The sequence below is a fragment of the Rutidosis leptorrhynchoides genome, chromosome 1 (genome assembly GCF_046630445.1).
Source record: "Rutidosis leptorrhynchoides isolate AG116_Rl617_1_P2 chromosome 1, CSIRO_AGI_Rlap_v1, whole genome shotgun sequence".
Taxonomy (NCBI): domain Eukaryota; kingdom Viridiplantae; phylum Streptophyta; class Magnoliopsida; order Asterales; family Asteraceae; genus Rutidosis; species Rutidosis leptorrhynchoides.
The window spans coordinates 655,915,890-655,941,412 of record NC_092333.1 but is presented as its reverse complement, the minus strand read 5'-3'; the positions used below and the strand labels follow the sequence as shown (position 1 = coordinate 655,941,412).

Genomic DNA, 25,523 nt, shown 5'->3' with positions numbered 1-25,523 from the left:
TTGTTGGTAAAATGAAATTTAGTTAAAATAAATTAAAAAAAACAGGTGAAAAGTCGAAAATGACCCTAATACTATTCATAACTTTTGTCTATTAGTTAATATGTAAATTAAATTAACTCACGAGAGACATAGTAGTCAAAACATTAATATACCTTAAATTCCAAAAAAAAATTAACAAAACAACAACAATAACCAATCCGGGTATAAGGGAGATGAGATGTAGACAATAATTCATTTACCTTAAAATAAAAGAGAAGTCATTTTTTCAACAACGAGTCGAGAAAAAAAAAATATAATTTATGCTCTAAACGGCAGTTAAGGATGGCAATTTTCATGTAACGTCTCAAACCTATAAAGCAAACTCGAATATAATCCAATCATAAGGTTAGATTTAGATGAATTAATATTGGTTACTCGTCTATTAGACTAGATGACCTAAATTCAATCAGCCCACTATCAAAAAAATAGTCAAATAGTCCCAGTCGAGTTTTACTACTTTCACCTTGTTTTACAAACACACAAATCCCCGAATCAATTACTTTCCGTGCTTAGATTCAAGTAACAAAGTGACAATATTAATATTAATAAATATATTAATTTTAATAATATTATCTCCCATATATCCCTATATTTCATCAATTTAACGTCAATTAAATTTCCCCAAAATTAACGCAAGAACCGCCGCCGCAGTTTCAGTCACCGCCGCGAGACCTAATCCCCTCGATGACTCCGTTCAAGAAACGACTTCTTCATAGAGTTGAAGACCCTCAATTTGGTACTTTTTTTTTTTTATCTATTTTATTCCTGTTTTCTTCAATTATCACTTTTTTTTATATATATATGTACACAAGTTTTTAGTACAAGATTCAAACCCTGGTAATGAATTTTCATCTCAGTACGGGTATATTAATTAGCAGTTAATTGGTTTTGTTAAAATAGAACAATTTTGCTACTTTTATTTTGACTTGTTTGCTAATTAAGTCAACTCTATGAATTTAATGTTGAATGTTGAGTTTGTTGTAGACTAGCTTGTTTCAGTTTTTTAGGTAAAAACAACCTGATTTTTAATCAGATATTTATATATTTATGATCTTATTAGTTTTTTATTTTATTTTTCTAATTGAGATGATTTCACTTCTATACATGGCTTTATTTATTCAGCTTAGCTGTATTGTATCGCATCAAGATTTTAAATTGATCTGCAGTTAGGTCTAAAATCGCGATTTATTTGCCAAAAACAAGTTCTTATAAGTTTTCTTGAATTTTTTTTTTTTTTATAAGCTAATTGTATTGTATGTATATAAAGAATTTTTAACTTATACTTGAATATACTTTTGCTGTGTATGTATATCAGAGGAAAAGGAAGATGAAGAATTTGCAATAGAAAAACAAGAGAGATTGGAGATTGAATATAAGGCCCCTTCGTACGTTGAAGAAGGAGAATATGCACGAGGCGTTGACCAAGTCCGAGGAGAGAGAACTGAGAGAGAATACATGAATGAACGTGAAGAAGGGAAACGTGATGAGGAAGAATTAAGTGAGGATAATTTCTACGATGAACATGGTTTGGATCCCGATGGGTACAAGAAAGAACGACATGACGTAGTTAGAGAAAGGCAAAAAAAGAAAGAATTAGAAGTGTTTGTTGGTGGATTGGATCGTGAAACAACTGAAGTAGATCTTAGGGAAGTTTTTAATCAAGTGGGTGATATTACTGAAGTTAGGCTGTTGATGAATCCTTTGACCAACAAGAATAAAGGCTTTGCTTTTATACGGTTTGCTACTGTCGAACAGGCGAGACGTGCTCTTAATGACTTCAAACGTCCGACGGTAAAATGTCTTATATTTTATTTTTTGTTTTTTAAGTAGGGGTAAATGCATAAAAAGGTAATGGCTTTGATCAGTTATTTATATAGGGGGATGACATTTGTCTGCAACCAGGACAGATAAATATTCAGCAAAGATTAGTTAAAAGTCTCAACTTTGTAATAATTTTGTCTATTTGCCTTAAATAAATACCCGACCAATGTTCATTATCTTTTTATGCATTTTGCATTTTTTTTCATATATATGAAAATTTGTGCATGATGTAAGTTTTACTTCTTGACGAGTGTATAGTGTTTATGCAATTTGCAAATGATAGATAAACTTGATTTCAGATTAACGGAAAACAATGTGGAGTGGCTCCAAGTCAAGATAGCGATACTTTGTTTGTTGGTAACATTTGCAAGACCTGGTCAAAAGATATGGTACGCTCTGTTGACTTAATACTCATATGTGTTGTTTTTGTTTTTGATATTATGATGACTGAGGTTAAAAATATGCAGTTGAAGGAAAAACTAGTGCGTTATGGCATAGACAAGTTTGAGGAGTTGACATTAGTTGAAGATGTTAAAAACGAAGGTATGAATCGGGGATTTGCGTTCTTAGATTTCCCTTCTAGAGCAGATGCCTTGGAAGCCTGTCGACGCTTGCAGAAAAGAGATGTCATATTTGGAACAGATCGGACGGCCAGGGTGGCCTTTGCTGACACCTTTATTGAACCTGATGATGAGATCATGGCACAGGTATATATATTTATCGTTGTGTTTGGGTGCAAGTTACAACCACACTAATCTATTAATATCATTCTTATTAATGTTACTCTTGTATGTGACACAATGGATAGGTCATGTGGGTTGGGTAGTATGCTAAAACTGTTCGTGGTCAAAATGGGTTATTTATTTACTGGTTTTCAGAGGAGACGGGCTGGTTGACCTAAAAAGTTTTAAGTCTTCCGAATCCTTTATATATATACAGTTAGCTTGTCAAGTATATGTACTTTTTTATAAATATAGTTAAGTATTTTATAATAAAGTATTCTGGGAGGTCTTCTTTATCAAATATAATCTTAGGGTGACTTTTGACCCGTTTCATTCTAAGATATTTTTATACTTTACCCGATAGGCAGGGGTAAAAATATATAACCGAATCGACCTATTAATGACTGTATTTATACCTCTATTTTTAAATGTCTGACATCCTTTAATCTATATTTATAATATTATAATTATAATAATATGACATATAATAATATATTTGGAAATCCAGGTGAGGACAGTATTTGTTGATGGTTTGCCTCCTTCGTGGGAGGAGGATATTATTAAGGATCATCTGCGACAATTTGGGAAAATTGAGAAGGTTGAACTAGCTCGAAATATGCCTGCTGCTAAAAGGGATGATTTTGGTTTTATAACATTCAGCACACATGAATCTGCAGTATCTTGTGTTGATGGTATTAATGATTCGGAACTCGTTTTCAGAAACAAGAAGGTTTTTCTCTTTCTTCTTTGTTTTTGTCATTCCAACTTTTCATATTATCATATATATTCTTCTTCACAAGATGGGTTTAACGAGTTGTTCTGATTATAGGTGAAAGTTCGAGCAAGGCTATCCAGACCCCGCCAAAGAGGTAAATCTGCTAAATACGCACGAGGAGGTTACACAGTTGGTGCAGATAACTATGGCGGTTACAGTAGTTCTTGGGAGCCTAGTAACCGTATGGATGCTTCTAGATTCACAGATAGAGGTAGAAGAAGCATTCGAGACCGTAGTCCATATGAAGGAAGTCGTAGACGTTCATTCAGTTCTAGAGATGATAGAGGATATGATATGTCTGTTTCTGATCGAACTGGTAGCAGAAGACCATATACTTCTTCTACAGATAGATCTTTGAAACGACGATCTCCAGGTATGCATTAATCATGTTGGAATATGTCTTATAATATGAGTGTAAATATAAGATAAATATAGACGTTGAGTAGTTAGAGCTCTGTTTTGGTTTTTCAGTTTATGAAAGGAGAAGCTTCAAAAGTGATTACATGAGGCAAAATGTTGAGAGGCAGCCGTATAGAGATTCTTACTCTTCACGTGGGGCCGGGTACATGGAAGATTCTTCGAGGACTGTTTCCCGTGCTCCTAATCGGGGAAGTTCTCATTTCTATGATGATAATGATGATGATGGTGGAAGATACACATATGTAGACCATCCATCACGATATAATGATGGCGGTAGCCGCAACTTTAGTTCCACATCTGGCTTAAAGCGACCTTATTCATCAATTGTAAGTCAATTACTTTTTATCTACTCCTTAAATCAAAGCTCCCTTCACCTACAATTGGTTTATGGGTGGATTTCGTTAATGTTGTCCGTCTCACTTCATTTACTATCGGTTGATGGGTTGATTTCGTTTATGTTGTCCGCCACACAGTTAAAAGAAGAGCTTTATCATTTCTTATAAAAAAGTTATAATATTTTTCCCTGTTCGGGTTACCCAGGAGGGCCCATACTCTACTAAACCTGGGAGGGCGGGTATCGGACCCCATACTCTAGTGTATGCAGCCTAGAAGGATTACTCTCTGGCTGTTTCCAACCCTTTACTAGCCACCACAAAATTTGAACTTGAGACCCGAGACCTTTTGCAAGGATATCATTTCTTATAATTATTAATAAATATAAATATAAATATAAATATAAATATATTGTACTTAAAATGCCCCTTAGTCGGGTGCAAAAATTATGCATCTTCATCATTACCGCTACTTACCTTTGTTTTGCTGACCGGGGTGTATATAGGAGGAACAAGAACATCATCCACGTTATACGGAAACATCCAGGAGGCAGTCAAGGACAGATTTTGATTATGGAAATAGTTCGGATATGGTGTATAATGATAGGATATATGGAAATGAACCTACTAGGTTTGTCGATTTTCAGTTTTCCTATATGTAATAATTAAATTAAATTAATTAACGTTTCTAATATGTAAGCTTTTTGTCAGGGTGGCACGTGGATCCCGTTCTGGGTATAATGGAAGTAATCAAAGCTCTTCTCATGGACTGTATGATAAGAATACCTCCAGTGTAGGCTATCGACGAGGTATGAAGTTGTAGTATTTCTTATCTTTATGTGTATTTTGATTATATTGTCCTTAAGCTAAAACCATTTTTGGTCTTTATATCTCAAATATATCAGTGGGTATCGACAACGAGGATACCGAAGAGATGTACCCTAGATATGGCAGAGAACGTGAGTCAAGAGACTACATCCCTTCACGATCAGAAGTATGTTTCGTTGTTTTTAATTTTTTTATTATAGGTGACAAGATGAATGTCTTGTGTCGATTGTGTTATGGTTGTCAAAACCGGTTGAGTTGACCCGTAACACTTAATGGGACAAAAGGGGAGTTAACTTTACCTAATTTCTCATTTTGGGTACAGAGCCTTTATTTCTATTTTTAGAAGGTATCTAAGTTTTTTAAACTTTCAAAATGGGTTCATCATTAGTTTTAAAAAAGGTTTTTTGATAAAGGGCTATTGGGTCATGTGATGCTTCAAAAGGTTTAAAATCGGTTTTTGATGTCCACGTAACATTATTGTGGTGTCATGTTGATTCAAAAGGTAAATAAAAAAAACAAAAACAAAAAAAAACAAAAAAAAAAAAATCCCACTCGGTCTCAAAATTATGTACTTCAAATTGATGAGTAAAAGTTGAAACTTGATTACCCAAAATGGGATATTTGGTAAAGTTGGGTACTAATTTGTGCATTTAATCATAAAAATTATAATAATTACAAAAAACGTAATAATAATAATAATTATAAGATTTATATTAGTACAATAACCATTTAAATGCTGAAATGAGGTGACTTACAATGGTTCAAGCGTTGTTATACACATTGGAAAAGTTCAATACAACCAGAATCAACCATTCAAAAGTAGATAGGGCTCAGATTCCCATCTCTAGTTTTTATTATGTTCTATCTTTTATGTATGTTGCTAACATTATTCCAATATTTTTTTATAATCAGATGCGTGCAGAATCATATTCTCCTGCCTACTCAAATCATCGTATGAGTGGTGATGGCTATGTGGGTGGTGGCAGGGTTTCCGACTCATACTACTAAGGTGAGTTATTACCTCGCATGGGTAAATAAATAACAGAGAGAAAACAGGTTTCACGAGTAACATCCTAGTGTTTGCGTGCATGATTTAGAGGCTTACATCAATAGTTTCGGGATCAATAAATCCATATGTTGTGTCGGGATTATTGATATGGGATGGAGGTGGTTAAGTGGATTTTGTCAGTTATTACTTCAATAAGACTCGTTGTGTATGAATGAATTAAGAGGATTTTGTCGCTTACTTGAATATGTTGGAAATATGTACAATTAAAAGTATTATTGAGATTGAGATTTCTAATAACAACACGTGGATAAACAGTTAAAAGACTTAATAAGCTTCTGTTTGAGATTTCAACGCTTGACATAGAGGATAAGTGCCCTTTTTAGAAGTTTTATTTGGCACCGTTTTAGAGGATGTAAATGATAATAAAACATCCGAGGATATAATAATAGATTCCAGATTTTGAGATTGTTTGAACATTTTCAACTGGAAGGTCATTGATTCTCATTTCACAGAAACATTGTTTTTGCAAAATGCAAACTTTGGTTCTGAGGATCTATTTTGAGAGTGAAGTGGATGATTGATCTTTCGTAGTACAGGAAAATGACTACTAACCGTTGTGTAAATACGTCTACTAGCACAGGTTTTTAGAATCAGGTAAACAAAACATTTAACACTCGGTATGATTGATCTTATCATCATCTTGAGATGGTCGATTATGTTACTTCTTTCAACAGATAAAGAAGATTGTTGAGCATATGTTAATCATATTTGACCCATTTAATCATGCAACGGGGTCTAATCCTGTTCTGTCAACTATTCAAGGAGAATCATATGCTCACATCTTTATAATCTGGTATCAAAGTTAACATGAAAATAGATGGTGCCAATGTCATTAAAAATTAGATGTTGGTGGTGTTTAGCCATATTTAGCAGGTGATGCATGATCTTTAGTTCTAACTTTACTTTGGCCAATCCAAATTTTCATATTTTCTGTTGGATATGACATGAAGAAATGAGATGGGTCAAGGTGGGATGACTCAACTTGTTTGGATCTATAAACTCGAGCCGTACTTTTTAATTCGGACAGCTATGCGAACTTTCGTGTTTCTGAAATTTGCTTGGTTTTGAATCACATCCAGCTGGTTCTTGTTTTACTTTCTGCATTTCGTCATTGTTCTCGGGTTTCACTGATTCTAAGGTGGGTTATTTAATTTGAACATCTTGAGCTCGCTCAGTTACGTGGAGTTCAAGTAGTTGACTACAAATATTAGGGCTTTAAATGGATAGAGTCGAGCTTCAGGTTATACCGATTCAACTTGAAATATTTTCAACCTCTTAATTGTTTTGCGCTTGGAGCTGTTTATGAGTTTGGATTTTATGAAGTCACCTGAGCTTAATCCACTCGAAAGTTATCAATTTTGAGTCAAAATCTAGCTTGCTTAACTGAGCATGATAATTAATGGGGTCGCATCAAGCTTAAATTTTGAGGGAGCTGAGCCCTAGCTTTTGCTTAATAGTGACATAAAAAGTTTGAGCTCAAGTGTGGCTCAGCTCACTGGCAGCTAAGTTGGGACAACCTTCAAGGATTGGGGAATTAAGTTCCAACTTCGTACCAAGCCCAAGTAGACTTCTGATCCTAATAAGAGCCACTTAAAATTCAAATTTTGAATGGAGAAAAAAAATTATAAACTTACTGTTTTGGTCGAGTCTAGTTTCAGTTCTTTGATTATGTAGTTTCGTGACTACTTCAAGATCGTTGCCTGCAAGATAATAGTCACATAAATCAACAGTCAACACTAAAGGCAGTCAACATAAAAGCAAACAAGTTTTCAACATGAGCTCTCGCAATGCAAAGCTTTTCTGTCTAATTACCAACTCACCCTCCCTTGTGGATTTATGAATGCTATCTCAATGCAAAGCTTTTCTGTCTAATTATAAACACCCTCTCTTGTGGATTTACGAATGATATCTCAAGCAATCTACTGGTGCTTTCATGTCTAATTACCAACCCACCCTTGTTCGATTTACGATTGCTATCCCAAGCCATCCAGTGGTGCCTGTGCTAAAGGTCAACATTCTAAAACAATCTTATCTCAATCACTATACTATAAGTTTAAAGAAACACCAAGCATTGATCTTTCTTAATATACAACTTTATATGTCCATGATACAACCCTTATATGACATAAAACCAAATCAAGAACAATCCCAGTTTTAATTGAACAAACTAGAGTTAAAAATTTAACATTGAGGAATTTAACATTGAGGGTGTGTTTGACACACAAATTTATGGAAACTTATAGGAATTTGAACTTATGATTTTAATAAGTTTCAAGTCATAAGCTTCATCTGATAGATATAAAAAGTAGAGTTTATAAAAATAATAAGTTCTTAAAAAATAAGCTCATCATAACTAGCTTGTGAATTGAAAAATTACTAAAATGTCTATTATTATATAATTTTACATATTATTATTGTCCTTTTTAGTAAATTTACAATCATAAGTTTCAACTAGTTTATCAAACTCTTACAGAAAAATAATAAGCTTCAGCAATCAACTTCAAAATAAACTTCAACCCCAGCTCCAGCTAATTTCATTCAAATACACCTCAATACTATTAACGGTGGAAGCTTATATTGACGTTCAAATTCACTTGATTGTAGCCTTTTATTCCTATTCCTTTTTCATAATAATTTTTTTACTAAATATTCAATTGTTTAATTTTAAACATATAATTTAACTATACTTTATCTATTACTCCGTATATACTTTTCCCGTCTCAAAAAATTGTCCTAGTTTGACTTTTGAGATCTTTCTTTTTCAACTATGATTTTAAATATTTTTTATTTTTATGATATAATATTTGATAATAATTATATAAATGAATTGAGTTTTAAATGTATTTTTCATTGGTATAATTTATATTAAGTACTCCGTATTTTATAACAAAAATAAAACAATTTAAAGTCAAAGTTGAAGAATAAAGATTTTGAAAAATCAAATGAGACAGTTTTTGTGGAACAAAGAGATTATAATAGATTACTCCCTCTGTCTTAATATAATTGTCACCAAATACATACTGTAGTAATTTTACAAGTTTACTCTTTACCTATTATTTTTTTACATGCGTACATTTTAAGAGTATAAATGAACTTTAAATCTTTATTCTTATTTATTTATACACAAGTAGACTATGAAGAGAGTCAAGTTTCACATTTTTTGTCTTTCTATTTTTACTAATGCTTTGTATTTCTTTATTTGTTCTTTGTGTGTTTCGCTGTGATCCAAGGAGTGGTATTGGTCCGAAATTGATCGGAGTTTGTGATGTGGGAAGAAAGAAACAAACGAAGGTCGATATGTTAATGGATGGGTGATTGATTTTTTTAGTGTTTAAAGGATTTCTTTTTTGTATTTATTATTTTAATTTATTTAATATTATAATAATCATAATAATCATAATCTTGAATATTAGAAAATAAAAACTAAGATCGACTAATTGATTAAGTCGCTACTTCTATTTTTTTAATTGAATCAATCATTTGAAGCCGATTGATTGACTGAGTTATCACTCCTTGTGCTATAAAGGTGCTCCAAGAGTACAAATACGAAATTGTTATAGGTTTTTGTTTACATAAGCAATTATTAAGGAGATTAATTATAAAGATCTTATGTAATAAACTATAAACTTGAGTTGTGATATAAAACAAATAAAGAACATAAGTTAAAAAATATAACTAGATAAAACGATTTTGAAAGTGGATTCTGAATTTGTGAGCAAAATATGCTACTAGAATTCATTAATTGTCATTGGTCATTGGGTCAGTTGGCCACTACTGCATAACACTGGATCCACTCTTGCATAACAATGGATCTGCCCTCGGCCCTTGCTAACCAGTTTGAACTTAATTACAGGGGCATTACGATATTACTTACACAAGATTTAGGTGACAGGAGTTTTCTTAATATTTGTTCCTTAATCCTTCAATTCCACTCAAAGGTGCCTTCTGCACATCGTGTTGCGGGGCAGTGAGGGAGGGGGTTTTACCGTGCATGTCTTCGGATTGGGCCGGGTTTCCTCCTGGGCAGCAGTTAGGAGAGGGTTATACAACTACGAAGATGAATGCGTGGGTGATTTAGTCCCCTGAGTGATCCGAACTGCTCTTAAAAAAAGATGTATACTTAGCAGGTGATGACAAATCCTTTTGCAACATTTCGAATAATTAAGTACGAAGTATATGATAATTAGTAGTTGATTTTTGTAACGCTTTCTTAAATTGGATTTGGATCACTTTCACATGCATTTTAGAACAATAAAATTAAAATGAATACGTGCCTAAGGAAAAAGGATTAGGTTGGATAATTAATTAATTAATCTAGTACTCATTTGATAATTGCATTATTGGAAAGTTGACCAGCAGCATGTTTGGTTCAAGGGTTGGCTGGAATAATTCGTGGTTTGGTTCGTCGGTTTCTCTTCTTCTACGACGAGTCTCCTTTTCCGGTGAGTGTCGAAGTTGGCCGGCCATCGTACTTTTCCTCCGTTGCCGATTGGTAAGCGAATATCGTGGTTCTACCACCGTATCATGACGGTCCTTGTGTTAGGTTTGAGGGTGGGTGGCTCTCTATTCTCTCGGCGGTTTGTGTTGATTTTGTATTTTTTTGGCGAGGGTTGGTTTCGTTTTGGTTCCTGTCCGGGTTGTTCTCAGATTGTGACAGTTTCTTTTCCGCTTTTTATCTTAGGGCATCGAGCTTTTGGGTGGGGGGACCAGGTATTATGGATTTGTGAACTCGTGGTCAACCGGTGACTTGGATTATCAGAAACCTTCTTCTTTGTCGAATCTCATTAGAGATTGTTGAGGTGTTTTTAGTACCAAGATTGGTGGTTGGATTTTTGGTATGATAAGCTGACATGTTTCCCTTTCTTGGTTCGATGTTGTTCGGTTTTTGATTTGCTATATCTGTGTTTCGTTTATTACTGCTCTTCCACCTGGACGCAACCTTTGACCGGTTCTGGATTCGTGGCGTTGTAGGTCTTCTTTTGGTTGCGGCCCATGAGTTTCACTGATTCTCTTCCAGTATCCATTTGATTTTTTTTTCATCCTCTTAGGCATTAATTTTGGTCTCCTCGAGTTGTTTTGCGTTAGTAGATTCACGTTTCCTGATATGTGGCCTGTTGGATTTTATGAGGTAGTTAGGGTGATTCCTTATTTAATTTTAGTTGCGGTTGTTGGAAGCTTCGACGAGCCCAACACACCCACTATAGAGGATCTAGACTATACTAGACTCACTACACCAACACTTTGGCGTTGATTAGCCTTTAATTTTATGAATTCTTAGTGCACAATAGTACTTAGGCGACAGTGTCGACCATATATTATTTAGGCGGTATAACCGACCATGTATCACTTAGGCGGCAGAGCAGACCATATAATAAGAACAACACAAGTGCACTAAGAACTTAAACACAAACTAAGGCTTAACCGGGAAACTTAACAAAGAACACTTTTATTAATACAAAATACAATTATAATATTACTTACTTACAAGCTTTTCTTCTCTACTCACACTCTTCTCACTTTTTCTACTTCTTCTCTACTTAACTCACTCTTTTCACAACTTACACACAAATGAAACACTCACCTCTATTTATACTACTCCATGGAAGTTTTTACACACTAGATATTTCCATGGATAAATATCTAGATATTTCTCACCTACAAATATCTATATTATCTAGATTTTTCTACATATAAATATCTAGATATTTCTTTTACATATTAATATCTAGATATTTTCTTATACATATTAATATCTAGATATTTTTCCATACATATTTACAAATTCCATAATATTCCAAATTTGCATTGTATTTTAACACTCCCCCTCAATGCAAATTTTCTCCCAACGATGACTTGCAGACCATTCCAAGTGCTTCTCTGAATTTTGTAAACTTTGGTTTACTTAGGCTCTTGGTGAATATATCTGCAACTTGTTCATCTGTCTTTGTTGGCACCATATTGATCTCCCCTTCAAGAACCTTTTCGCGAACATAGTGATAGTGCACTTCTATATGTTTTGTTCTCGCATGAAAGACTGGATTTTCTGCTAGACGTATAGCTGATAGGTTATCGCAGAAAAGCTTTACTTGATAATCTGCTGATTGATGTAGATCTTCCATTAATTGCTTCAACCACATAATTTCTTGTGTTGCTGATGCCGCCGATCGATATTCTGCTTCAGTGCTTGATAAGGATACTGTTGGTTGTCTCTTGCTGCACCATGATATTACTCCCGATCCAAGACTAAACATGTATCCAGTTGTTGACCGTCGTGTATCATAGTCTCCAGCATAATCGGCATCACAATATCCAATCACATGACATTCTTTTATTTTCCTGTATAAAATGCCAAAGTTAATAGTGCCTTTAACATACCTTAAGATGCGTTGTACAACATCAAGGTGAGGCTTCTTCGGATTGCTCATGTATCGACTAACCACTCCAACTGCATAAGATATGTCTGGCCGGCTTAGTGTCAGATAAATAAGACTTCCGACCATCTTTCGATACATGGTAACATCTTGAAGACTTTTTCCTTCACCTGCTCGTAGTTTTGTATTCGGATCCATCGGAGTTGAGATAGGTTTGCAATTAAGCATTCCGTACTTTTGTAAAAGATCACGCGCATATTTCTGTTGTCCCAGAAATAATCCTTCTCTTTTCTGTTCTATTTCGAGTCCAAGAAAATGTTTGAGTTCTCCAAGCTCCTTCATATGAAATCTGATAGACAGATTCTCTCTTGCTCTTTGGATCTCCTCACAGTGATCTCCCGTGATGATTAAGTCATCCACATATACTAGCACTATGGCTAGTTTTCCTTGATCTTGTTTCACAAATAAACTAGAATCTGAAGGAGCAACTATGAAACCACTTTGTACTAAGAACTCGCCAATCTTCCCGTACCAAGCTCTTGGAGCCTGCTTCAAGCCGTATAGTGCTTTCTTTAATTTGCAGACATGCTCGGGATGGATTTTGTTCTCAAAGCCTCTTGGTTGATCCATATAAATGTCTTTGTCAAGTTCTCCATGTAAGAAAGCGTTCTTGACATCCATCTGTCACAGCTTCCAAGATTTGCTAGCGGCTAAAGCTAGTAGAGCTCGAATTGTTGTGATCTTCGCCACTGGACTAAACGTTTCTTCATAATCCAGCCCATATTGTTGAGAAAAACCTCTAGCAACAAGTCGAGCTTTATACCTTTCAATGGAGCCATCTGATCGAGTCTTCACCTTGTAAACCCACTTACAAGATATTGGTTTCACATCTTTTGGCTTTGGAACTAAATTCCATGTCTGATTTTCTGTTAGTGCATTAATTTCTTCTTCCATTGCTTTCTGCCACTCTTGACTTTGTGCTGCTTCTTCATAAGTGGAAGGCTCAATAGGTATTGATTCATCTACATGAGCAGCATTGGCATACCTTGGATTAGGTTGTCTCAGCCTTGTTGATCTCCTTAATTCTTGTGCATGCTCCTCGACTTCCATTTGGCTTGGACGAACCTCCTCAGATATAGATTGATGTACACCAGTTTTTCATGGACTCTTTTCCTTAGAGTACGACCCTTCTCCTTCTTTTATTGGATCCAATATCTGCTCTTTAGGTTCTTCTTTTTCTTCTGGACCTTCTTCTAATCCATGAGATTCTGGAAGCTCTATCTTTTGAGGTGACCACCATGAAGAAGTTTCATCAAATACCACATTTCTTGAAGTATGACATTTTCCAGTATTTGGATCACAACATCTCCATCCTTTTCTTGAATCATCATAACTGACAAAAATGCATCGAATTGCCTTCTTATCAAATTTGCTTCGGAGATGATCTGGCACGAAGACGTAGCATACACATCCAAAAACCTTGAGATGATTGACGGTTGGCTCGATCTTCCATAATCTTTCATATGGTGAAATATATCCCAACGTTGTTTGTGGGAGTCTGTTAATCACGTATGAAGCCGTCCTCATACATTCGGCCCAAAATCTTCCTGGTACATTCTTACCATGAAGCATACTTCGACAAGTTGCAGCAAGATGACGATTCTTACGTTCTGCCACTCCATTCTGTTGTGGAGTATTAGGGCAAGTTAATTTCCTTCTGATATTGTGCTTCTCAAGATACATATTGAACTCAGTCGATAAATATTCTCCTCCATTATCTGTGCTTAAGCACCTAATCTTATTATTGAGCTCACTTTCTATCTTCTTCTTGAACTCTTTAAACTTCTGAAAAGTCTCCGACTTTTCTTTCATGAAGTAAACCCACACATACCTTGAGAAGTCATCAATGAATGTCACTATATACTTCATGCCTCCAAGTGATGTTTGTTTCACTGGGCCGAAGACATCTGAGTGTATGAGCTCTAGTGGTGTCTTGGACTGATGCGCTGACTCCTTGAATGACAATTGGTGAGCTTTGCCAAATTGACATCCAGCACAAATTGTATCTGTTCGGATATCAATTTGAGGAAGCCCATTTACTATGTGTTTCACCATCATCTCCTTTAACTTGTTGTAGCCCACATGCCCAAGACGTTCATGCCAAAGATCAGCCGTCTCATTCTTTCGAGTCTTATCCACATATGCTGTTTCAGTAGATAGTACATAGACCGACTCTATTCTTCTTCCTTGCATAATTGGATTGCCAACCACCTTCACTCTCTTGAATACGGACACATCTTCTGGTCCAAAGAGCACATAATTTCCTTCTGCTGTCAATTGTGGTACTGACAGTAAATTCTTCTTTAGGCCAGGGACAAGATACACCTTCTCGAGTTGAAGCTTATGAGATCCACCTTCACTTGGAATTATTGTCTTTCCAATGTGAGAATTAGACAACCTTGAATTGTCGGCTGTCAACACGACTCTCTTTCCTTTGTAATCATCCATTTCTTGCAGCTTCGTCTCATCATTGGTCATATGATTTGAGCACCCAGAATCAATGATCCAATCATCTTTGTAGTTTATTTTTGACTTTAAGGTTGCTGCAAGAGCTTGATCATCCATGTCAGCTTCAACGGAGAGTCCTGCTTCTGCATCCCAAGTTTCCTCATTAATGGATGCTTCGAATGTGACCTCTTTCTTCTCATTTCTTGCGGCGGCCACATTTCCTTCGAAAGTTCGCCTTCTGGGGAATCTACAATCTCGAGCAAAATGACCCTTCTTGCCACAATTGAAGCATTCACCATTCTTTCTCTTATCATTTTCCCCGTATTATTGGCGATGATCTATTCTTCCTTGTTGAGCTCCCCCTGAAGCGTTGCCTTTTGATTTTGGGTGACCCTTCCACCCATATGTCTTACTTTCTTTCATCGCCTCTTGTCTTCGAGATGTTGCTTTCTTCTTATTGGTGAAGAGTGCATTTTCTCCGTCTTTTATGGTTACTTCATTCATCTGCTTGGCTAATGCCTCTTGATTAGCCAATAAATTCTCCAGCTCTATTAATGATGTTTGAGTAGGCCATCCTCTCACAACGGCTATAAATCCATTATACTCGGATCTTAAGCCGTGGATGATAATTCTCTTCATCCTTGCATCACTCACTTTCTCTTCAGGAGCAAGTTGAGATATCTCACGACAAATAGATTTCACCTTGGTGAAATACCGAGAAATAGATAGACTTCCTTGTGAGATAACTGCGAGTTCATTTTCTAAGAGCTGGAGGCGTGCTTCATTCTTCTTTGAAAATAATTTTTCAAAAGTTTTCCAAGCTGCCTTTGGTGTTTTCTCGTCACGGATGTGCTCCAATAGATCCTCCTCGATTGTAGTCTTCAATGTAAATAAAGCCTTCCCGGCCTTGATGTTCCATTTTCTCAAAGCTTCTGCATTTTCTTTCGGTGGAGGCGTTGTGTCACTGCCAGCAACTATTTCCCATAAATCCTGTCCTTGTAGGTAGGATTCTATGCAAGTCCGCCAATAACCATAGTTGTGGTTATTGAGACTCTTGATTCCACTGCTCGTATTTGCAAGATCTGCCATTATGACGTCCAACATCCAATAAGCTTGGTCCCTGACCGATGAGCTTTCACAGTTCCTAACTGTGCTCCGACAGAATCTCCCTTAGAGCCTTGGTGAAAACAAGTCGATGTAAACGTCCAACGCTTACCGATTTTCTCCACAAGAAATGGTCCCGAACGACCCGCTCTGATACCAATTGTTGGAAGCTTCGACGAGCCCAACACACCCACTATAGAGGATCTAGACTATACTAGACTCACTACACCAACACTTTGGCGTTGATTAGCCTTTAATTTTATGAATTCTTAGTGCACAATAGTACTTAGGCGACAGTGTCGACCATATATCATTTAGGCGGTATAACCGACCATGTATCACTTAGGCGGCAGAGCCGACCATATAATAAGAACAACACACACTAAGAACTTAAACACAAACTAAGGCTTAACCGGGAAACTTAACAAAGAACACTTTTATTAATACAAAATACAATTATAATATTACTTACTTACAAGCTTTTCTTCTCTACTCACACTCTTCTCACTTTTTCTACTTCTTCTCTACTTCTCAACTCACTCTTTTCACAACTTACACACAAATGAAACACTCACCTCTATTTATACTACTCCATGGAAGTTTCTACACACTAGATATTTTCATGGATAAATATCTAGATATTTCTCACCTACAAATATCTATATTATCTAGATTTTTTTAGATATAAATATCTAGATATTTCTTTTACATATTAATATCTAGATATTTTCTTATACATATTAATATCTAGATATTTTTTCATACATATTTACAAATTCCATAATATTCCAAATTTGCATTGTATTTTAACAGCGGTTTGCGGTGGTTGTTGCCATTGTTGCAATCGTTTACTTGATTGTTTTTCTGCCTTTCGAAGACATTTTGGCATCGTTTTAGGTCACGCATATTTTAGGAAGTTTCATTTATAGGTCCCTTGTGATTTTCAATTGATCAACAATTGTGCAATGTAATGTGTCATAATAGGGTTAGTTGTATGTGTTTCAGTTTTAATTGTGGGGTTTGTTATTTGTTTAAGTAGATTGGTGTTTTTATTCAAGCAGATCATATGATCTACATCATTTGTAACTTTATTAGATCTTTTGTTCTATCGTTAATTATTTAATGTTTTTATGAAAAAGCATGTTTGGGATCTAAATTGCAGGCTTTTCTGATATGAGCTAATATTGGGTGGACCCAACTACCTTTTCTAGATGTGACTTTGGTGAATTTAACTCAAATTTCAAAAGATCTCATATTATAAAAATGGATGTTACTAAACATACTCCCAAAATGTAAATTCTATCCCTGCAAAAAGTCAAATCCATCACTTTATCCACTTTACCCCATTTCTCTTTTTCTTTTATTAATACATACGGAGTATATATATATATATATATATATATATATATATATATATATATATATATATATATATATATATAAAGTTGTAATTATTTAGCAAGTTGTAGAGAGTATTATTTAGCAAGTTGATAAATAATTATTAAAAAATAAAAAAGATGGGTGCATATTCTATCATCAATTTAACTTGTATGTAATTATTTGACGAGACTAAAGCAAAAGTTGAAATTATTTTGAAAGGACCCGTTCATATACATTATAAATGATTCTCAATAGTTGATTACATCGCGAGGTATTTGACCTCTATATGATACATTTTTTAAACATTTCATTCGTTTTTTAAAAGATAAACTCTCTTTACATCGAAAATTGACAAGAATGCATACCATTTCATAATATCCAACTATAAATGACCTAATCTGTCATTTACTTAATAATAATCTCTATTGAACTCAACGACTTGAATGCAACGTCTTTTGAAATATGTCATGAATGACTCCAAGTAATTATCTTTAAAATGAGCAAATGCACAGCGGAAGATTTCTTTAACACCTGAGAATAAACATGCTTTAAAGTGTCAACCAAAAGGTTGGTGAGTTCATTAGTTATCATAATCATTCATTTTCATCATTTTAATAGACCACAAGAATTTCATTTCCAGTTCTCATAATATACGTCTCATGCATAGAGACAAAAATCATTCATATGGATTGAACACCTGGTAACCGACATTAACAAGATGCATATAGAATATCCCCATCATTCCGGGACACCCATCAGACATGATAATTTCGAAGTACTAAAGCATTCCAAATTCCAGAATGGGGCTTGTTGGGCCCGATAGATCTATCTTTAGGATTCGCGTCAATTAGGGGGTCTGTTCCCTAATTCTTAGGATACCAAGTTTAAAGGGGCATATTCGGCTTCGATCCATTCAACCATATAATGTAGTTTTAATTGCTTGTGTCTATTTCGTAAAACAGTTATAAAAGTTGCGCATGTATTCTCAGCCCAAAAATGTAAAGGGTAAAAAGGCAAATGAAACTCACCATACCGTATTTCGTAGTAAAAATACATATAACGTCAATGAACAAGTGCAAGGTTGGCCTCGGATTCACGAACCTAAATTAAGTATATATATTTATATGTTGGTCAATATTTGTCTAACAAATTAGGTTATGTCATAGTGTACCACAATCCTAATGCTCGAGACTAATATGCAAAAGGTCAACAAAAGTCAATTTGACTCAAAATAATTTCCAAAATCTATACATGATTAATATATAGTTTAAATATCGTCATTTTATATTTTTAAATATTTTTAAAAGATTTATTAAAGTAAATTATATAAATCATTTATTAATAAATAAAATTTTATATTAAAATTTATATAATAAAATATACTTTTATATATATTAAGTAATAAAATTTATAGAGTTCATTTAATATCATAAAGATAATATGATAGGCATTATTAAAGTAATTTTATTACACGTAGTAAAATATGTTTGTATCACATATTTATTTGATAAAATAATATCTATAATTGAAATGTCCCGTTCTTATTGATTAAAAACGTTCCATATTAATTGATTTCGTTGCGAGGTTTTGACCTCTATATGAGACGTTTTTCAAAGACTGCATTCATTTTTAAAACAAACCATAACCTTTATTTCATAAATAAAGGTTTAAAAAGCTTTACGTAGATTATCAAATAATGATAATCTAAAATATCCTGTTTACACACGACCATTACATAATGGTTTACAATACAAATATGTTACATCGAAATCAGTTTCTTGAATGCAGTTTTTACACAATATCATACAAACATGGACTCCAAATCTTGTCCTTATTTTAGTATGCAACAGCGGAAGCTCTTAATATTCACCTGAGAATAAACATGCTTTAAACGTCAACAAAAATGTTGGTGAGTTATAGGTTTAACCTATATATATCAAATCGTAACAATAGACCACAAGATTTCATATTTCAATACACATCCCATACATAGAGATAAAAATCATTCATATGGTGAACACCTGGTAACCGACATTAACAAGATGCATATATAAGAATATCCCCATCATTCCGGGACACCCTTCGGATATGATATAAATTTCGAAGTACTAAAGCATCCGGTACTTTGGATGGGGTTTGTTAGGCCCAATAGATCTATCTTTAGGATTCGCGTCAATTAGGGTGTCTGTTCCCTAATTCTTAGATTACCAGACTTAATAAAAAGGGGCATATTCGATTTCGATAATTCAACCATAGAATGTAGTTTCACGTACTTGTGTCTATTTTGTAAATCATTTATAAAACCTGCATGTATTCTCATCCCAAAAATATTAGATTTTAAAAGTGGGACTATAACTCACTTTCACAGATTTTTACTTCGTCGGGAAGTAAGACTTGGCCACTGGTTGATTCACGAACCTATAACAATATATACATATATATCAAAGTATGTTCAAAATATATTTACAACACTTTTAATATATTTTGATGTTTTAAGTTTATTAAGTCAGCTGTCCTCGTTAGTAACCTACAACTAGTTGTCCACAGTTAGATGTACAGAAATAAATCGATAAATATTATCTTGAATCAATCCACGACCCAGTGTATACGTATCTCAGTATTGATCACAACTCAAACTATATATATTTTGGAATCAACCTCAACCCTGTATAGCTAACTCCAACATTCACATATAGAGTGTCTATGGTTGTTCCGAAATATATATAGATGTGTCGACATGATAGGTCGAAACATTGTATACGTGTCTATGGTATCTCAAGATTACATAATATACAATACAAGTTGATTAAGTTATGGTTGGAATAGATTTGTTACCAATTTTCACGTAGCTAAAATGAGAAAAATTATCCAATCTTGTTTTACCCATAACTTCTTCATTTTAAATCCGTTTTGAGTGAATCAAATTGCTATGGTTTCATATTGAACTCTATTTTATGAATCTAAACAAAAAAATTATAGGTTTATAGTCGGAAAAATAAGTTACAAGTCGTTTTTGTAAAGGTAGTCATTTCAGTCGAAAGAACGACGTCTAGATGACCATTTTAGAAAACATACTTCCACTTTGAGTTTAACCATAATTTTTGGATATAGTTTCATGTTCATAATAAAAATCATTTTCTCAGAATAACAACTTTTAAATCAAAGTTTATCATAGTTTTTAATTAACTAACCCAAAACAGCCCGCGGTATTACTACGACGGCGTAAATCCGGTTTTAAGGTGTTTTTCGTGTTTCCAGGTTTTAAATCATTAAGTTAGCATATAATATAGATATAGAACATGTGTTTAGTTGATTTTAAAAGTCAAGTTAGAAGGATTAACTTTTGTTTGCGAACAAGTTTAGAATTAACTAAACTATGTTCTAGTGATTACAAGTTTAAACCTTCGAATAAGATAGCTTTATATGTATGAATCGAATGATGTTATGAACATCATTACTACCTTAAGTTCCTTGGATAAACCTACTGGAAAAGAGAAAAATGGATCTAGCTTCAATGGATCCTTGGATGGCTCGAAGTTCTTGAAGCAGAATCATGACACGAAAACAAGTTCAAGTAAGATCATCACTTGAAATAAGATTGTTATAGTTATAGAAATTGAACCAAAGTTTGAATATGATTATTACCTTGTATTAGAATGATAACCTACTGTAAGAAACAAAGATTTCTTGAGGTTGGATGATCACCTTAAAAGATTGGAAGTGAGCTAGCAAACTTGAAAGTATTCTTGATTTTATGAAACTAGAACTTTTGGAATTTATGAAGAACACTTAGAACTTGAAGATAGAACTTGAGAGAGATCAATTAGATGAAGAAAATTGAAGAATGAAAGTGTTTGTAGGTGTTTTTGGTCGTTGGTGTATGGATTAGATATAAAGGATATGTAATTTTGTTTTCATGTATATAAGTCATGAATGATTACTCATATTTTTGTAATTTTATGAGATATTTCATGCTAGTTTCCAAATGATGGTTCCCACATGTGTTAGGTGACTCACATGGGCTGCTAAGAGCTGATCATTGGAGTGTATATACCAATAGTACATACATCTAAAAGCTGTGTATTGTACGAGTACGAATACGGGTGCATACGAGTAGAATTGTTGATGAAACTGAACGAGGATGTAATTGTAAGAATTTTTGTTAAGTAGAAGTATTTTGATAAATGTATTGAAGTCTTTCAAAAGTGTATAAATACATATTAAAACACTACATGTATATACATTTTAACTGAGTCGTTAAGTCATCGTTAGTCGTTACATGTAAGTGTTGTTTTGAAACCTTTAGGTTAACGATCTTGTTAAATGTTGTTAACCCAATGTTTATAATATCAAATGAGATTTTAAATTATTATATTATCATGATATTATCATGTATGAATATCTCTTAATATGATATATATACATTAAATGTCTTTACAACGATAATCGTTACATATATGTCTCGTTTAAAAATCATTAAGTTAGTAGTCTTGTTTTTACATATGTAGTTCATTGTTAATATACTTAATGATATGTTTACTTATCATAGTATCATGTTAACTATATATATATCCATATATATGTCATCATATAGTTTTTATAAGTTTTAACGTTCGTGAATCACCGGTCAACTTGGGTGGTCAATTGTCTATATGAAACCTATTTCAATTAATCAAGTCTTAACAAGTTTGATTGCTTAACATGTTGGAAACATTTAATCATGTAAACATCAATCTCAATTAATATATATAAACATGGAAAAGTTCGGGTCACTACAGTACCTACCCGTTAAATAAATTTCGTCCCGAAATTTTAAGCTGTTGAAGGTGTTGACGAATCTTCTGGAAATAGATGCGGGTATTTCTTCTTCATCTGATCTTCACGCTCCCAGGTGAACTCGGGTCCTCTACGAGCATTCCATCGAACCTTAACAATTGGTATCTTGTTTTGCTTAAGTCTTTTAACCTCACGATCCATTATTTCGACGGGTTCTTCGATGAATTGGAGTTTTTCGTTGATTTGGATTTCATCTAACGGAATAGTGAGATCTTCTTTAGCAAAACATTTCTTCAAATTCGAGACGTGGAAAGTGTTATGTACAGCCGCGAGTTGTTGAGGTAACTCAAGTCGGTAAGCTACTGGTCCGACACGATCAATAATCTTGAATGGTCCAATATACCTTGGATTTAATTTCCCTCGTTTACCAAATCGAACAACGCCTTTCCAAGGTGAAACTTTAAGCATGACCATCTCTCCAATTTCAAATTCTATATCTTTTCTTTTAATGTCAGCGTAGCTCTTTTGTCGACTTTGGGCGGTTTTCAACCGTTGTTGAATTTGGATGATCTTCTCGGTAGTTTCTTGTATAATCTCCGGACCCGTAATCTGTCTATCCCCCACCTCACTCCAACAAATTGGAGACCTGCACTTTCTACCATAAAGTGCTTCAAACGGCGCCATCTCAATGCTTGAATGGTAGCTGTTGTTGTAGGAAAATTCTGCTAACGGTAGATGTCGATCCCAACTGTTTCCGAAATCAATAACACATGCTCGTAGCATGTCTTCAAGCGTTTGTATCGTCCTTTCGCTCTGCCCATCAGTTTGTGGATGATAGGCAGTACTCATGTCTAGACGAGTTCCTAATGCTTGCTGTAATGTCTGCCAGAATCTTGAAATAAATCTGCCATCCCTATCAGAGATAATAGAGATTGGTATTCCATGTCTGGAGACGACTTCCTTCAAATACAGTCGTGCTAACTTCTCCATCTTGTCATCTTCTCTTATTGGTAGGAAGTGTGCTGATTTGGTGAGACGATCAACTATTACCCAAATAGTATCAAAACCACTTGCAGTCCTTGGCAATTTAGTGATGAAATCCATGGTAATGTTTTCCCATTTCCATTCCGGGATTTCGGGTTGTTGAAGTAGACCTGATGGTTTCTGATGCTCAGCTTTGACCTTAGAACACGTCAAACATTCTCCTACGTATTTAGCAACATCGGCTTTCATACCCGGCCACCAAAAATGTTTCTTGAGATCCTTGTACATCTTCCCCGTTCCAGGATGTATTGAGTATCTGGTTTTATGAGCTTCTCTAAGTACCATTTCTCTCATATCTCCAAATTTTGGTACCCAAATCCTTTCAGCCCTATACCGGGTTCCGTCTTCCCGAATATTAAGATGCTTCTCCGATCCTTTGGGTATTTCATCCTTTAAATTTCCCTCTTTTAAAACTCCTTGTTGCGCCTCCTTTATTTGAGTAGTAATGTTATTATGAATCATTATATTCATAGATTTTACTCGAATGGGTTCTCTATCCTTCCTGCTCAAGGCATCGGCTACCACATTTGCCTTCCCCGGGTGGTAACGAATCTCAAAATCGTAATCATTCAATAATTCAATCCACCTACGCTGCCTCATATTCAGTTGTTTCTGATTAAATATGTGTTGAAGACTTTTGTGGTCGGTATATATAATACTTTTGACCCCATATAAGTAGTGCCTCCAAGTCTTTAATGCAAAAACAACCGCGCCTAATTCCAAATCATGTGTCGTATAATTTTGTTCGTGAATCTTCAATTGTCTAGACGCATAAGCAATCACCTTCGTTCGTTGCATTAATACACAACCGAGACCTTGCTTTGATGCGTCACAATAAATCACAAAATCATCATTCCCTTCAGGCAATGACAATATAGGTGCCGTAGTTAGCTTTTTCTTCAATAACTGAAACGCTTTCTCTTGTTCATCATTCCATTCAAATTTCTTCCCTTTATGCGTTAATGCAGTCAAGGGTTTTGCTATTCTGGAAAAGTCTTGGATGAACCTTCTGTAGTAACCAGCTAGTCCTAAAAACTGGCGTATGTGTTTCGGAGTTTTCGGGGTTTCCCACTTTTCAACAGTTTCTATCTTTGCCGGATCCACCTTAATACCTTCTTTGTTCACTATGTGACCGAGGAATTGAACTTCTTCCAACCAAAATGCACACTTTGAAAACTTAGCGTACAATTCTTCCTTCCTCAATACTTCTAACACCTTTCTCAAATGTTCATCGTGTTCTTGGTCATTCTTTGAGTAAATAAGTATGTCATCAATGAAAACAATGACAAACTTGTCAAGGTATGGTCCACACACTCGGTTCATAAGGTCCATGAACACAGCTGGTGCATTAGTTAAACCAAACGGCATGACCATAAACTCGTAATGACCGTAACGTGTTCTGAAAGCAGTCTTTGGAATATCATCTTCTTTCACCCGCATTTGATGATACCCGGAACGTAAGTCAATCTTTGAATAAACAGACGAGCCTTGTAGTTGATCAAATAAGTCGTCGATTCTCGGTAGTGGGTAGCGGTTCTTGATGGTAAGTTTGTTCAACTCTCGGTAGTCGATACACAACCTGAATGTACCATCTTTCTTCTTGACAAACAAAACAGGAGCTCCCCACGGTGATGTGCTTGGTCGAATGAAACCACGCTCTAAAAGTTCTTGTAATTGGCTTTGCAGTTCTTTCATCTCGCTGGGTGCGAGTCTGTAAGGAGCACGAGCTATTGGTGCAGCTCCTGGTACAAGATCTATTTGAAATTCAACGGATCGATGTGGGGGTAATCCCGGTAATTCTTTCGGAAATACATCGGGAAATTCTTTTGCAATGGGAACATCATTGATGCTCTTTTCTTCAGTTTGTACTTTCTTGACGTGTGCTAGAACAGCATAGCAACCTTTTCTTATTAGTTTTTGTGCCTTCAAATTACTAATAAGATGTAGCTTCGTGTTGCCCTTTTCTCCGTACACCATTAAGGGTTTTCCTTTTTCTCGTATAATGCGAATTGCATTTTTGTAACAAACGATCTCCGCTTTCACTTCTTTCAACCAGTCCATACCGATTATCACATCAAAACTCCCTAACTCTACTGGTATCAAATCAATCTTAAATGTTTCGCTAACCAGTTTAATTTCTCGATTCCGACATATATTATCTGCTGAAATTAATTTACCATTTGCTAATTCGAGTAAAAATTTACTATCCAAAGGCGTCAATGGACAACTTAATTTAGCACAAAAATCTCTACTCATATAGCTTCTATCCGCACCCGAATCAAATAAAACGTAAGCAGATTTATTGTCAATAAGAAACGTACCCGTAACAAGCTC

At 34.8% G+C, this 25,523-nt stretch overlaps 1 protein-coding gene across 2 annotated transcripts; it reads left to right on the top strand.

Annotated features, from left to right (window-relative positions):
- The first annotated feature begins 638 nt into the window (after positions 1 to 638).
- On the top strand, positions 639 to 10,087 carry LOC139885824 (uncharacterized). 2 transcript variants are annotated; one of them, XR_011772121.1, is made up of 12 exons: positions 639 to 775; positions 1,355 to 1,830; positions 2,160 to 2,249; positions 2,328 to 2,567; positions 3,091 to 3,312; positions 3,412 to 3,730; positions 3,829 to 4,103; positions 4,616 to 4,740; positions 4,821 to 4,918; positions 5,015 to 5,103; positions 5,850 to 8,014; positions 9,860 to 10,087. XR_011772121.1 is itself a non-coding variant. In XM_071869576.1 (11 exons), exons 1-11 carry the CDS (start codon positions 724 to 726, stop codon positions 5,943 to 5,945), a joined length of 2,082 nt encoding a protein of 693 aa, XP_071725677.1. In that variant the 5' UTR covers positions 639 to 723; the 3' UTR covers positions 5,946 to 8,152. The 2 variants fall into 2 exon arrangements, 1 of the variants encoding a protein (XP_071725677.1); XM_071869576.1 differs by lacking the exon at positions 9,860 to 10,087 and having other exon boundaries at positions 5,850 to 8,152.
- The last annotated feature ends 15,436 nt before the right edge of the window (positions 10,088 to 25,523 follow it).

What these genes read in the sequence shown, in the direction of transcription:
- LOC139885824 (XM_071869576.1), top strand. Translation starts at nt 724, where the DNA reads ATGACTCCGTTCAAGAAACGACTTCTTCATAGAGTTGAAGACCCTCAA. An exon ending in AGCGACCTTATTCATCAATT is followed by an intron (nt 4,104 to 4,615) that starts GTAAGTCAATTA and finishes GGGTGTATATAG; the next exon opens with GAGGAACAAGAACATCATCC. An exon ending in CAGTGTAGGCTATCGACGAG is followed by an intron (nt 4,919 to 5,014) that starts GTATGAAGTTGT and finishes CAAATATATCAG; the next exon opens with TGGGTATCGACAACGAGGAT.